Source organism: Stegastes partitus, unplaced genomic scaffold (genome assembly GCF_000690725.1).
Source record: "Stegastes partitus isolate 25-593 unplaced genomic scaffold, Stegastes_partitus-1.0.2 Scaffold1339, whole genome shotgun sequence".
In the NCBI taxonomy this organism is placed as follows: Eukaryota; Metazoa; Chordata; class Actinopteri; family Pomacentridae; genus Stegastes; species Stegastes partitus.
The window spans coordinates 27,372-41,558 of record NW_007579070.1 but is presented as its reverse complement, the minus strand read 5'-3'; the positions used below and the strand labels follow the sequence as shown (position 1 = coordinate 41,558).

The following is a 14,187-nucleotide window of genomic DNA, read 5'->3' as shown; positions in this document are numbered from 1 at the left end:
ATGAGTCACTCTTAATTATCTGCCGCCGATTAAATAACAATAATGATTCTAATCAGCATTCATCTGATGAACAGCTTTATTGTTTGTTTGTTTGTTTGTTTTTAAACAACAATAATAATTGTAGTTCTTTGTAAACACGGTCTCGGTTCTGGTTCCGGCTCTCTGTAGCTCTGGAGCCTTTTACACTGACAGCGGCGCTGATTCGCGGGAACTTTCCGCCTCCGTTCACACACTGTCTGCGCCGCTCCGACCCACAGCTGCTCCGCCCTGTTCACCGGGACACACGCCGAACGCACAGCACGACCCGGACCCGACCGGACCGCCTGCAGCTCGGATCAGACCGGCTCAGAGGTGAGGCTCTTCGGCACCGTATTTTCTGATCGAGCGCGGAGCTGCTGCTGCTGTGAGTCCGCAGGAGGAGGCTCGTTCTGCGGCTGCTGCTCCGGAGGATCCCCGCTCTGCCCGGGTCGGTCCAGAACCACCGTGTCGGTCCAGGATTTCTGGTTCCGCCCCGATTCTGTCTCACACTGTCGGAAGGTGCGCACTTTTAATCTGCAAACTTTCAAACTTTAGCGCAGCTCCAGATTGGACTAAAAGTTGTCTGTGTTCTGATTCTGTTCAGTCTTGGTTCTCTTTTTGTTTTGTCCTCGCTATGGCCCTGTTTAGTCCTGGTTCTGCTTTGCCATGGTTCTAGTTTTGTTTTGTCCTGATTCTGCCTTGTCCTGGTTCTGGTTTTGGCTCGTCCAGGTTCTGGATTTATCCTGATTCTGCCTTGTCCTTGTTCTGGTTTTGGTTCGTCCTGGTTCTGGGTTTATCATGATTCTGTCTTGTCCTGGTTCTGGGTTTATCGTGATTCTGTCTTGTCCTGGTTCTGGTTCGTCCTGGTTCTGGGTTTATCGTGATTCTGTCTTGACCTGGTTCTGGTCTTTGTTAAATGCAGTGTTGTGAAGCTGTTCCCGAGCTCTGGTTCTGTTTTGTCCTGGTTCTGGGTTTGTTCTGTACTGGTTCTGGTCCTAAAACAGATTACATTAAACCCGTCTGTCTCCTCCTGCAGTGACTGTGGTGTCATGGAGCTGTTTCCTGTCTCTGGTTCTGGCTCAGATTCGGGTCAAGTTCTGGCTCAGGATCAGGTCAGATTTGGGTCAAGTTCTGGCTCAGGTTGTGTTCAGGTTCTGGTCCAGGTTACGCCTTTTGTTCCATGAACCCCACAGTGGATGTGCAGCTGGACTTCCATCCACCCCGAGCTCCTCCTGCAGCTTCACAGCAGCAGAACTGAGTCAGAACCACCTGCAGACCTTCCTGATGATTCTTTCCCCTCTGGTGCGGTTCTGTTGGCCCCAGCTGAGGCTGTGGTGGAGGATCAGTTGATCTTTGTTTTGGGGGATTTTCCGATGAGGAACCTGAAATGCTGTGATTGGATCAAACAGACTTGGTTTTTTGACCTCAGGTGATGCGTTCAGGAACCGTCTGAAAGGTGGTAATCAGAGTTTCTTTCTGGTTTTAGTGCCTGGCTGATAAATGGGGTCAGTTTGGTGACATTTTTGGGGGTTTTGGGGTTCAGATGGCCAAATGAGCTCAGCAGCTGTTTGAATGTGACCACAGCAGCAGAAGCAGAGGATCGTGGGTATTGTAGTGTTTACACCAATTCAGCGTATGAAAGTGACAAAGACAATAAGTGAGACGGCAGCTTCAGCAGAAACATGCAGAATACAGTGATTGTATTAAATGTCGTGATTGTGAACGTTGGTGTGTTTCGCTGGACATTTGGTCCCTTTGTGGTCGTGTTGGTGCTTTCTGGTGTCAGGTTTGTGCTTCACTTCTGTCTTATTGCTGCTTCAGGCGACGCTGAGCAACACCTGGCACAAGAGTCTTCCTCTGGACAAAGACGTTTCTGGCTTTTCTAAACATACTTTGAACCTACCAGCAGTTTTTGGGTTTCACTGTTAAAGGAATCAGACCTGTGATGGAGGAATGACAGTTTCCAGCTTCTACTGATGAGACGTCTGGAACACGACCATGAACCTGCTGCTTCGTTCCTCCTCTGATAGATTTGCAGTTTTGTCCATGAACTGTCAGAAAGCTGAGAGCCTGAAGTCGTTTCCTCACCATGTCGTCTCCTGTTTAGTTTTAATTCCATCACAACACCTTCACAACCTCTCTGCATGGTTCTGCTGAAGCTGCTGTTTGAATACATTGTGTTTCTGACATCAGGTTTTGTTGGTCAGCTTCACTGGTGCAAATATGACCCATGATCCTTTGCTGCTGCTGCCATGAAGAAGCAGTCAGTCAGATGTCTGTATTTAAATTTATGAACCCAGAAAACACAAAACAGTAAAAGCAAACTGACACAGTCTATGAACCAGAAGCGGTATGAACACAAACTGTCATGTGTTCAGTCTTTGAATTCATCATTTGTTGTTTTTTTTCATCAAAATCACTTCATTCTACTTTTTTTTTTTCTTTTTTTTTTTTTATCTCCAAAAGTAAACTTCTTCCCTCCTCAGCAGAGCTAATTCTTGAGGAGTGACTGCGACCAACAGCCATCACAATCATCAGATTTTCAGCTTTCCAACAGCCCTTAAACGTGCCATGTGTGACCTATGGTTCCATCATGAAGGTCAGAGACAGAGCAGAGACGGAACACTGACCTCCTGGATCAATAAATACATGCAGCATGGGTCAGAACCAGAGAACAGAGGAGCCAGTTGGTGGAGATACATTCAGCTGATGGTGGAACATCTTTCTACAGCTGATGNAGCATATTTTTCTCATATTTCCTTTGCTTTTAAAGCGACTTTGTGAAAAACATAAACACTCCATGAATCCTTGTTGGAACAACTTCAGTCTGAGGAACTTGTAATATTACTTTTCTCAGTTTTCTCAATTGTTTTGTACTTTCAATAGAATTTGTTTCGTTTTGTGTGTAATATTATTTAATTCACGTAGAATCTTTGCTTCTTGCTCGTCTGTGACTGACGTTGTGTATCTGCTGCTTGTCCTTCGTCTCTTTGTGTGTTTCCCTCCTCTGTGATTGGCTCGTTAGTTTCCCTCCTCTGTGATTGGCTCGTTAGTTTCCCTCCTCTGTGATTGGCTCGTTAGTTTCCCTCCTCTGTGACTGGCTCGTTAGTTTCACCTGTTCAGCCCGTCAGTCGTCTACCTGTGGATGTGCAGCGTGTTGTCCTCGGTGTGTTCCCCTTCATCAGTCTGTGTGTCCTGCGTCCAGTCAGCATATCTGGACTTCATGGCTGTGGAGAACGTTCTCCGTGTGTTTGTGTGTCTGTTCTCTTGATCCTCGGCCGGCTGGAGGTTGTTTCATCCTGCTGCTGGTTGTCTGATTGAAGAGCAGCAGCTGCCTGTCCTGACTTCATGCTGGTTGAACATGAAGTTGTGACAACGTGAACTGTTGTATTTTCTCTGTGTTATGTTGAGCATGAACATGATTGATTGATTGATTGATTGATTGATTGATTGATTGATTGAGCTCTGTCCTTCCAGTCCAGGTAACCCAGGTGTGATCTGAATACTTCCTCAGATCTCTCTGCGATGTGACGTCAGAGTTTCCTCGGCATGAGGACGTCCTGCCGCGTCGTGTCCTCGGTCAGGAGCTTCCTCCTCAGCGCCCAGCAACAATCAGAGAGGAAACAGGACGAGCCTGAGACAATGCAGGCAGCTCCGAGGAGGCCGAGGGCAGCTNTGGGTCTCCAAGCAGGAGCTGCTGAGGACGGCTGGCTTATTGGTGAGTGTCACAGAGTGGAGATGTTTCAGCTGGACTTAGTCTGGTTATTAAACATGTCATCTGCAGTGATCAGGGTTATCCACTGGGTGGACGTTGGTATGAACTCGTCCTCCTCCAGTTGCATCAGTTCTCTTTTATGGACTGTGACATGTTTTGTGACTCTGAGCTTAACATCAAACCACTCTCTTTTAAAATTTGATTTCTGCTGGCGATCTGTCCTCTGACCAACAGAAACGATGCAGCTTTTTGTTCTTTTGCTGCTCATCCCAACATTAATGCACCAAACAATATTCTCTGGTTTGCTTCAACCTCGCTGACGAGTACCTCGATTTCAGGTTCTGAAAAGTTCCTCTTTGTCGCCCTTTTTGCCACGATGATGATGAACAGTGAGGGGAGAAACTTTTTTTCACTTTTTTTATAAGGAAGCGTGTTGTTGCTGTAAATGGTTGATTGGAGGCGTTTCTGAAGGAAAATGATCCTGAAAGTGCACGAACATGGAGGTTAAGAACCAGTGGGATTTACTGACTCTGATGTGCTGCGACCCCGTACGCATGTTTGATAAATACAGATTTCTTTTGTACTTACTCTACATTTCATTCCTAAGACAGAATTTAGAACCTTTTCTACGCACTGATGATAAATGAGGCCCCAGATTCCAAACCAGTCCAAAACCAAGTTTAAAAACCCAGTCTGAAACCAGTCTTAAACCGGCCCTAAACCCAATCTGTAACCAAGTCTTAAACCAGTCTAAAACTAGTTCAGAACCATGCTAAAACCAAGTCCCAAACGAGTCCAAAACCACGTCTAAAAACCTAGTCTGAAGCTAGAAGGAAGTCAATATGAAACCAAGTCTAGAACCAGTCCGAACTCATTTAGAAACTTGTCCAAAACCAGCTGCAACTCCAGCCTTAGCTGACTCTGGCTGTGGCTGTGGCTCTGGTTCTGGTTCTGGTTCTGATTCTGGCTCCTCTCTGTCCTCTCCCAGATGCAGTGTTTGAGGAGAAAGTCGGGTAGCAGTACAGTATCCTCCTACTGCTTCCTCGGCTCTGGTTCTGGTTCTAGCTCTGGCTCTGGTTTTGGCTGAGGTTCTGGCTGTAGTTCTGGCTACGGCTCAGGTTCTTGCTTTGGTTCTGGTTCTGGCTCCTAAAGGAAGGTTCCTTTAAGTGGAAGTGGGATGTGAGTGTTGTGTCCCTCGCCTGTTTGCTCGGCTCTGGCTATTGCTGTGACTCTGGTTCTGATCCTGGTTCTGGTTCTGGTTCCTCTTTGTCCTCTTCCAGCTGCAGTGTTTAAAGTGGAAGTCGGATGGGAGTGTCGTATCCTCCGGCTGTTTCCTGGTCTTTATCTGCAGCCTTCAGCAGCTTCCTGACTCGCTGTTCAGCTTCTTCTCAGGTTTTCTGCTGCTGCTGTTCGTCGTCTCGCAGCAGATCTTCAGGATCATTAGAATCTGTTCTCACTGAGTTTCACTCTGTGAGTCTGCAGACATTCAGGACTTGAGATAAAACTGGAGAAGTCTGATTTGTTGAAGATTTTTTTAATGAGATGAGGATGAGTTTCAGATCCTTTCAGAACAACAGAAACCGTCACTAACAGCAAACATGAATCACAAGATTCCTGTTTTTTTTTTGACCAAGAAATGTTCTGAGCACAACGTTTGTTCAAACCAACGGTAACGTTTCTCTGCTTCAGTGTGGATCAGGACCAAAGCAGACAGAACCTATTTGTGATGTGACACTGTGACCAGTACTGATGAGCTAACAGCTGTTAGATTAGTCATCATCGCTTCTGAAAAAATCAGTCTGAGGAACTTTTCACTGAAAACATGAACAATTCTGTGACTGCTTCTTAAATGTCAATGTTTTCTGGTGTCTCTCCTCCTCTGACAACTTTCTGGACAGATTTTGACTCATCTTGGACTGTTGGTTTTGGAAAGTAACGTCCACAGAGTGCAGAAAAGCTGATAGAGCTCAGACCAGACCTCATAGGGGATCACAGCAAGGTGTCAGCCTGTTACAGACCCACACAGTGTTTCTGTTTGGAAGCTCTCCGCCCTTCTGTGGAAGCTTTGCCTCGGCTGCAGGAGGCACTCCCTGCATCCTGTGTGTGTCTCTGTGTGTGTTTGCTGTGGACAGTTTGTACTCGACTTTGGACTCTAGTTTTCCTGATCAGAGGTTCTGAACGGCCTCCGTCCTGACAGCGACGTGAGCTCTGCAGACGTCCTACGGTCAAAGTGAAATGTCTGACAGAAAGTATTCAGACTTCAGTAAACAGATCAGACTTTACCAACAACAGGAAACACTGAGTCTGTGACAGTTCAGCCGTTACACAGCTGCTGCTAGGTTCTGATTATCCTGATTATCCTGATTATCCTGGTTATCCTGATTATCCTGGTTATCCTGATTATCCTGGTTATCCTGTCTCCGTTTCAGGGATGAATGTCTAGTAAGAGACACACCATGACACAAAGTGACCACGAAGAGATGTAGAACCATGACAAAAGACACAAAACCACTTTAGAGACACAAAACAACCACAAAGAGACACACAACAACCACAAAGAGACACAAACAACCACACAGAGAGACAGCAGTGGTAGGAAAGTGCCTCCAGCAGTTTGATAACCCAGTCATCAGCAGGTTGAGAATGAACTTCTCTTCCTTGCAGACTTCATCATGTGACTTCCTGGTCTTTGTTTGTGGCGTTTGTCACATGACCTCCCTGTCGTCATTAATGGCCGCTGCTGTTTCAGTGCTACACAGAGGTCGGAGGTCATCCTGCTGCACATGCTCAAAAACAATCTTGCAGTCTGATGACGTCAGCTTTCCTTCTTCTGTGGTTTGGCTGGGAGGAGGAGGGAGGTCATGACCTCCAGGCGTGGAAGGTCCCAGTGATTCTGTTCTTTACAGTGGAAGTCTTCTCTGTGTGGAGGTAAAGGTGGAGCGCCCCCTGCTGGAGGGAGGAGGGTTCACACTCACTCATTTTTCCTCACTGTGGGCTCATTTTTAACTGCAATGTAAAGTCCTGCAGCTGTTTGTAAAGCGCAGAGCAGTGGAGGGAGAGAACACTCAGAAACGTCTGCTGTGCAGCATTACTCAGAACGATAAAAAAAAAAGAAAACATGTCTTATTATTTAATTTACAAAAAACAACAGAAGCAAAACTGGAATCTACATGTCCAACATGTTTCCAAGTGTCCACAGGTGTTACCAGCACTGGGAGACATGGAGGCTCCACACACGCCCGCTGATAGGGGGGGACAAACGGGTCTGTTGTCCCGGGCCCAGAGTGGGGTGGGGGGCCCAGAACTGGACCCTCATTGAATTATGGATTTTTTTTCCCCAAAGAAGGGCTATTAATGGAAAGAAACANGAGAGGAAAAGTCTGGAGACATGGAGATAGTTCAACATCTACAGTATGTTCTCCAGTGCTGGTGACACCTGTGGACACGTTGTTTTTTACATTGTTATAAAATAAATAATGACAGAAATGTTTTACTTTTAGATTTCTGTCATTCTGCACAGACGACATCCCTGAGTTCTTTCTCCTTCTTTGTCTTCTGTCTCCATCGAGCTGCAGGACTTTATGTTAAGACGGTTAAGATCTGAATTTCCTACAGCACCTCAATGCAGCACAGCCAATCGCAGAAACGGTGAAACGTGTGCACCCAGCTGATATGGTGGTTGCAGATGGGATGTTTTTTTGCTTTTTTTTGTTCCCAGAGTTCCCAGTGTTCCCAGTGAGCGTCACTGTGTGGTTCCAGTCACAGCTCTGGAACAATCGGCCTTCTGTTCGTCACAATAGAGCCTCAGTTTTGTCGACCTCCTCCCTCTGCGTCCTCTTTGCTGATGTGTCCGACTCACGTTCGGTCCTGCAGCACCTCGCTGATACAACGTGCCCGATATGTGTCCTCCACTGGTCTGAACCACGTCCACAAGTGTCAAGGAAAAGCTCCAATTCCTGCAGCAGAGCGCACAGTGGGTCTGAAACGGCAGAATCATTTGTTGTAGCACCACAGAGCCACAATCTTCTGGTTTCACCCTTAACAACACGACACAAAATAAGAAAAATGTGACACAAAGGCGCACAAGACGAGCAAAACGAGACACACAATGCTGTTAGCTGCTATTCGCTGCTATTAGCTGCTATTAGCTGACGTTACCTGATGTTCGCTGTTAATTCAGTTTATTTACAGAGAATTCAAAACAGCCACCAAAGCCGGAGATCAATCATGCAATAAGTAGAAAAGGAGCTTCGGCTGCTCTGAACTGTAAAATATCCACTGATTCCATTTTGCCCATCGTTCTTTATTCGACTCAGAGCGCACGAAGACGGATTCATGAAGCCGAGTGAGAAATAAAAGATGTCAAATAAGAACCTTGAACATCTATTAAATAGGAAAAGACAGAGTAAAGTATAAAAACAGCAATAAGAGCATTTATGTCTTTAAAACGAATGAATTTGTTTAAACAAAAGCAGCGAGAAGAGAAACAATTTGAATTTAAAACATGTATTAAATAAAAACGAGTCCATCTTCAGATTAAAACTGGATTTAATTTAAGTTTAATACACAGCCTGAACTTTTTCACTGTGTTCATAGAAACTTGGATTTCTGACTCCAGTAATTATTATTTTTAAAATGTTTTTCATCATGTTTTGATCACATTTGATCTCGTTTCCAGTTCATACTTTTGAATATGTGACCTTTTGTTTTCAGTATGCCGTGAGCTGCCTCATACGATCACACAGGGTTTTACTCTTTGTATTTGCAGCAGAAGGGATGAAGGCGTGTGAAGGCTGGAGGTGAGGATGAGGGAGAGGAGGGAGTGTCTGGTGTTTGGGGAGTTGAGGGAAGGGCAGCGGAAACCGAAGGCGGGTCTGAATGAAGGCACTGTTCTGATCCGCTGTTCTGACGGACTCATGGAGGCTGAAGTGGCCCAGCTGAAGGTGGCTGCTGATCCTGGATGTGCCCCAGCTGCTTCATGCCTCTTTGTGGGTGTTTTGTGTCTCCTTGGTGTCGTTCCGTGTGTCTTTGCCGTCTTGACCAACATTATCTGCAGTTACGATGAGAACAGGCTGAAACGTTCCTCACTGCATGTCCTCCGTCTGACCGTCCTTTTAGATGCTACTCTTCTGATGGAGTTACTCTTTCTGTGAATGGGGCTTCGTGGAGCATCATGAGCCTCCTGAAGTTGTACCCAAAATACTCCAAACCTTCACATATAGTCACTAAAGCAGCCTCTGTATTCTCCAGAGGGACAAAGGCCGAAGAAAAGAGCATCCATCCATCATCTCTACACCTTAATCCTCACCAGGGTCATGGGGGGCGGANCTGTTGGCCGTCTCATCGTTGTTGTGAATCAACCCAACCACAGTCGTGTCATCTGCAAACCTGACAAAGATGTTGCTGCTGTGGGCTGGTGCCTGGTGGTGGGTGTCTGGGGTGCACAGCATGGGGCCGAGCACACCGCCCTGAGGGGCCCCAGTGCTCACTGTCAGCACTGAGGAGTGGTGGAGCCCCAACCTGACTGACTGCAGACGGCTGGTGAGAACGTCTCTGATCCATGTGCAGGTGTGCTCGCTGGTTCCCAGACTGCAGTTTGAACATCAGTCTGCTTGGAACAAGCGTGTTAGAAGCAGGACTGAAGTCCACAAACAACATCCTCACATAACTGCCAGACTGTTCAAGATGTTGACTCACCGTGTGGAGGGCTGTGTTGATGGCATCACCTGTGGACCTGTTGGCTCTGGATGCCAGTTGGTGCTGATCAAGGCTGGGAGGCAGGAAGGATTTTATGTGCCCCAGCACCAGCCTCTCAGAGCACTTCGTCACAGGTGAAGTGAGAGCCACAGGTCTGTAACCATTCAGACTGCTGACCGACTGTCTCTTGGGGAATAGTGGCAGATTGTATGGAGCAAGGGACTGTGCAGGCAGCCAGTGAGAGGTTAAAGATGGTAGTAAAAACCTCTGCCAGCTGGTCTGCACAGCCCCTCAGTACCCTCCCCTGGACACCATCGGGACCAGCAGCCTTCGACGGGTCCACGCCCCGGAGCACCTTCCTGACCTCCTCCGTGCTCACAGTGAGGGCCAGGTTGTCAGCGGGTGGCAGCGTGAGGGTGTCCTCTTCCTCGCTGACTTCAAACCCAGCAAAGAACTGATGTAGCTCCTCTGCTCGGCTTGTGCTGGTGCTGGTGGTGGCAGCAGTGGAAGTGTTCATGTTGGTGAGGTCATGGAGTGGTGCCCTGCCAAACATGTCGGGGGTTCTCCTCCGTGAAGTGTCCCTCGATCTTCTTGGCGTGTGCTGCCTTAGCCCGCTTGATGCCTCTTTTCAGGTTGGATCTGGCTGAGCTGTACAGTTCCATGTTCCCAGAGTCCCGATCCCTCAACAGCTGTTTGACCTCACTGTTCATCCACTGTTTTTTATTTGGATAATGTCTGAGAATAGAGTTAAAAGTAGACGTAAAAGAAAAAAAAAAAAAAAAGTATTCAGGGCATACTAACTGTTTCACTCTCTATCCTCCAGATGGACAGCTACCGTCTGTCCCTGCAGTAGGACAGTTATGGACGCCCTGTTCCTTGCAGGCCAAGGACACGAAGACCGATCCGGACTCCATATTTGTCGTCATGGCCTCGCTGAGTGGAAGCACACCGGTTGAGACTCTTCTGGCAGCGATCCATCTGGAGAGGTCAGGGACACACAGAGAGACAGAGGACTGACCCTTTAGCATCTCCATTAGCTGCTCACACAAAGTGCCATTCAGTGTAGGACTACAAACCAACCAATCAAAGCACACCAACAATTACCACGTAATCTCACCAACCTGCCATCTGTTTTTCCTGCAGGTACCTGGACATCTTCCGGCGAGCAAGTCTCCTATTGGCTAGAGACTTCACCCACCTGGATCATGATGCATTGGTCAGTCTTGGCGTAACGGCCACCGGACACAGGAAGAGAATTCTCCGGTTGGTCAGTTATATCCAGAGGACAGAAGGTCAGAGAGCCAATCAAAGCACTGATCTTCCACGTGACCGCTGTCAGTCAGTGACAGGCGTTTGTTCATCAGATCGAGGTCGAGGTGCTGCGCTCTGTCAGTCGACAGGACCTGTTGCCTTCGAGGCGTTCAGGAACAGTTCAGCTCCAAACCTTGCTGCCATGCTGACGAACACTGAGGGTGTCAGGACATCAGTGAAACCAGTTCCCAAACCCAGAACCGTCTTCAACCGCCGCAGGACTACACCCATCCACTTCTGTCCGACCCCAGACACCGCACCGCCCCCGCACAGGAGGCTTTCCCAGGAGTCTATCTGTTTTGCTGCATTAGAGGGCCTGACCTTGGGGGACCCGCCCACTGCTGAGAACAGTTTGACCTCTGACCTTCGATCTCGCCAGGGGGCAAGGACAAAACCCAGTCGCAGCCGATCTCTGTCCGATGCTGGAGGTGTGTTACCTCCTGTTCCCCCAAGGCTGAGGCTCCTCCCTTCGTCCTCACCTGGAAGGACTGAGCAGAACCAGACTTCCTGTCATAATAGTCTGGACATCATTGAGCTTTCTGGCTCCTCGCCATCTGGCTCTCCCAGAGGAGGGACAATGGAGATGGTCTCTAACGAGATCTACTGGGGCACTGTACCCAGTTCCACTGCCCCCAGTGGAAGGAGGAACTCCTGCAGCCAACAGTCAGCTCCTCCAACTGCACCCAGACAGACTCCTCAGAGGAACCCTGAGAGAAACCCTGAGAGGAACAGGTGGGTCTCTGATGGACTGGTTTCTATACCAGAGTCCATATGAGAAGGTTTATCTGATCAACCTGCTCCACCAGCTCTCCTGCAGTGATCTTTGATCACACTATTAGTTCTTTTTTTCATGTGATTGCTTTCTACTGCAGGAACTCATGGGAACCCATTTTCAGACAGCTGGAACCTTTTTCCAACTAACTGGAACTATTAAGCATTCTTCACAGTGATGAAAAAACTTTTTCAGTTGCACAAAAAACCTCTTAGACCAAATGATTCTACTGTGATAAGAGCACTTTGTAATTGTTTGAGTCATTTGTAAGCAAAACCAGTTAAGAGTAAGAATTTGCATCACTTCTCGGTTTGTTCATTTAGAACACGTTTGATATTTTGAGCTCTGGACTGTTGATCACACTTTTTAAAGAACCGTTTCCTGAAATTGTTCTTTAAAGAACAGCCCAAATTGCCTCAACAAATTTTTTGAAAAGTAGTTCCTGAAAATAGAAAGACAGAAAGGTTCCTTTAGAGGGTTTTTTTTCAAAGGTTCTTGAAAGAAGGATTGTTTTTTTTGAGTTTCAATAACCTTTTTTTAATTCCAACAAGGAACTTCATTCCATTATAATACATTTAATATTTTGGGCAGGTGGCATGGTGAGATAGTGGTTAGCACTGTTGCCTCACAGCTCGAATGTCCTCAGTTCCAATCTTGGCCTGGGGTCTTTCTGTAGGGACCGTGTATGTTCTCTGGCTTCCTCCCACAGTCCAAACACATCTTGAAGTTGACTGGTGGTTTTAAATTGTCCATAGGTGGTAAGTGTTAGTTGCTGTTACCTGCACCCAAACCAAAGAACTCAAGAAAAACACTCAAGATAACATGAAACAGCTTTAATGAACCACATAAAGTCTGTGAAGAACCATCCATTAAATTTAGAGGTTCTTCAACATGTGATGGCGCTTTGAGAGAACCTCATGTAGAACCAGTTAAGAGTTCTCCAGGGTAAGTTCTTCTGAGCAAACCTGAAAACCTGCTGTGTGGGGCTCAATGCTGATTGGTTAAAGTCAGAGAGGACAACATGCCCTCTGTATGTCCTTGTCCAGCAGCAGTCTTCTCCTCTCTAACCATCAACAGCATGTAGTTCTCCGTATATTCGAACAGAACTAACCTCCATTGTTCCTACATCCAACTACTGTTAGTTACTCTGAATTAACGTTGAAGCTGTTGGATCCTACTATGGAAAGAGAAGGGCTGAAAGTTCCTCTATTCACCTGAGTCGAGCTCCTGCAGGGGAAGCAGCCTGTTGATCTGGATCCTGATCCGGCTGCACGCTGTAGGTGTCTCCTCCAGCTTCTTTTGGGGATCCTGAGTGTTTGACCACAGTGGGTTTAGTCCCGGTCCGGGGGGGGGGCCAGCACAGCAGTACTACAGGACCAGCACTGGGCCCTGCAGGACTACAGGACCAGCGCTGAGCCCTTCAGATCTCTTTGAAAGTGGTTACTGATCATGTATGGATGTGTTTGTGTGTTTTCAGTGGCAGCACAGGAAGTAACAACTCTTCAGGATCAGTCCGAGGTGAGTTCAAACCCGACTGTTTCTTTGAGCCTTCAGCAGATTGACACAGTAGACACAAGGTTGTTTATGCTCATGTTAGTATTCAGGTTATTGATCTTTAGAAGGTTAGTATCCACTTTTCTAATATTTGTCTGTGTTAATATCCAGGTTAATAATGCTGTCTAATGTTAATATCCAGGTTGTTGATACCCAAATACGTTAGCATTTTGTGCATTAATATCCATGATATTGAACATTTTGTGCATTATAAGGGCAGACCGTTTACGATTTTCTCACAGTACAAAGAAGCATAAAAGTGAAAAACAAAAAAGTTAGAAATTTGTTAGCTGACAAAACATACTTGGGAGCTCAGGTGACAGCTATGGTTGTAAAGACAGACTAGGTAACGGCCTCCCTCCACAGCCAGTGTGTTGTGTTCAGCAGCCTCGACAGACGACCCTGAGGACGAGATCAGTCCATACTGTGAGACAGTCTTCCAAACCAGAGGACATCCCAACAACAGCGAGGTGAGAGGCTGCAGCCCGTCCTTTACTTCTGCTGCCCTTCACCTGAACATAACACCAAACAGATTCACCAACCTGCCGCTAAGCTGCCACCTATCTGCTACATATCTGTCACCAACCTGCCACCAATCAGCAACCCACCTGCCACGACTCTGCCACTAACCTGCCACTAATCGAACACCAACCTGCCACAAACCTGTGACTGACCTGCCACCAGCCTGCCACCAACCTGCCACTAACCTGCCACCAACCTGCCACCAACCTGCCACCAACCTGCCAACAGCCTGCCATCAACCTGCCACCAACCTGCCACTAACTTGTCACTAACCTGCCACCAGCCTGCCACTAACTTGCCACCAACCTGCCACCAACCTGTCACTAACCTGCCACCAGCCTGCCACTAACTTGCCACCAGCCTGCCACCAACCTGCCACAAACCTGCCACCAACCTGCCACCAACCTGCCACTAACTTGCCACCAACCTGCCACCAGCCTGCCACTAACTTGCCACCATCCTGCCACCAGCCTGCCACTAACTTGCCATCAACCTGCCACCAGCCTGCCACTAACTTGCCACCAACCTGCCACCAACCTGTCACCAGCCTGCCACCAGCCTGCCACTAACTTGCCACCAACCTGCCACCAACCTGCCA

The 14,187-nt window shown here is 47.4% G+C and overlaps 2 protein-coding genes across 5 annotated transcripts in view; both read left to right on the top strand.

Annotated features, from left to right (window-relative positions):
- LOC103369859 (protein NLRC3-like) overlaps positions 1-4,750 on the top strand; it is a 33,299-nt gene extending 28,549 nt beyond the window's left edge. Inside the window, exons 12-15 of the mRNA XM_008298697.1 lie at positions 169-351; positions 1,055-1,130; positions 3,556-3,697; positions 4,722-4,750. Of these exons, the coding sequence (XP_008296919.1) occupies positions 169-351; positions 1,055-1,130; positions 3,556-3,697; positions 4,722-4,750 (430 nt within the window). The remainder of the gene's footprint in view (positions 1-168; positions 352-1,054; positions 1,131-3,555; positions 3,698-4,721) is intronic.
- arap3 (ArfGAP with RhoGAP domain, ankyrin repeat and PH domain 3) overlaps positions 63-14,187 on the top strand; it is a 40,436-nt gene continuing 26,311 nt past the window's right edge. Inside the window, exons 1-5 of one of the 4 annotated variants that reach the window (XM_008298689.1) lie at positions 63-351; positions 10,254-10,416; positions 10,574-11,473; positions 12,991-13,031; positions 13,434-13,537. In XM_008298689.1, the coding sequence (XP_008296911.1) occupies positions 10,355-10,416; positions 10,574-11,473; positions 12,991-13,031; positions 13,434-13,537 (1,107 nt within the window). In that variant the 5' untranslated portion in view covers positions 63-351; positions 10,254-10,354. The other 3 variants (XM_008298691.1, XM_008298690.1, XM_008298688.1) reach the window with 3 other exon arrangements.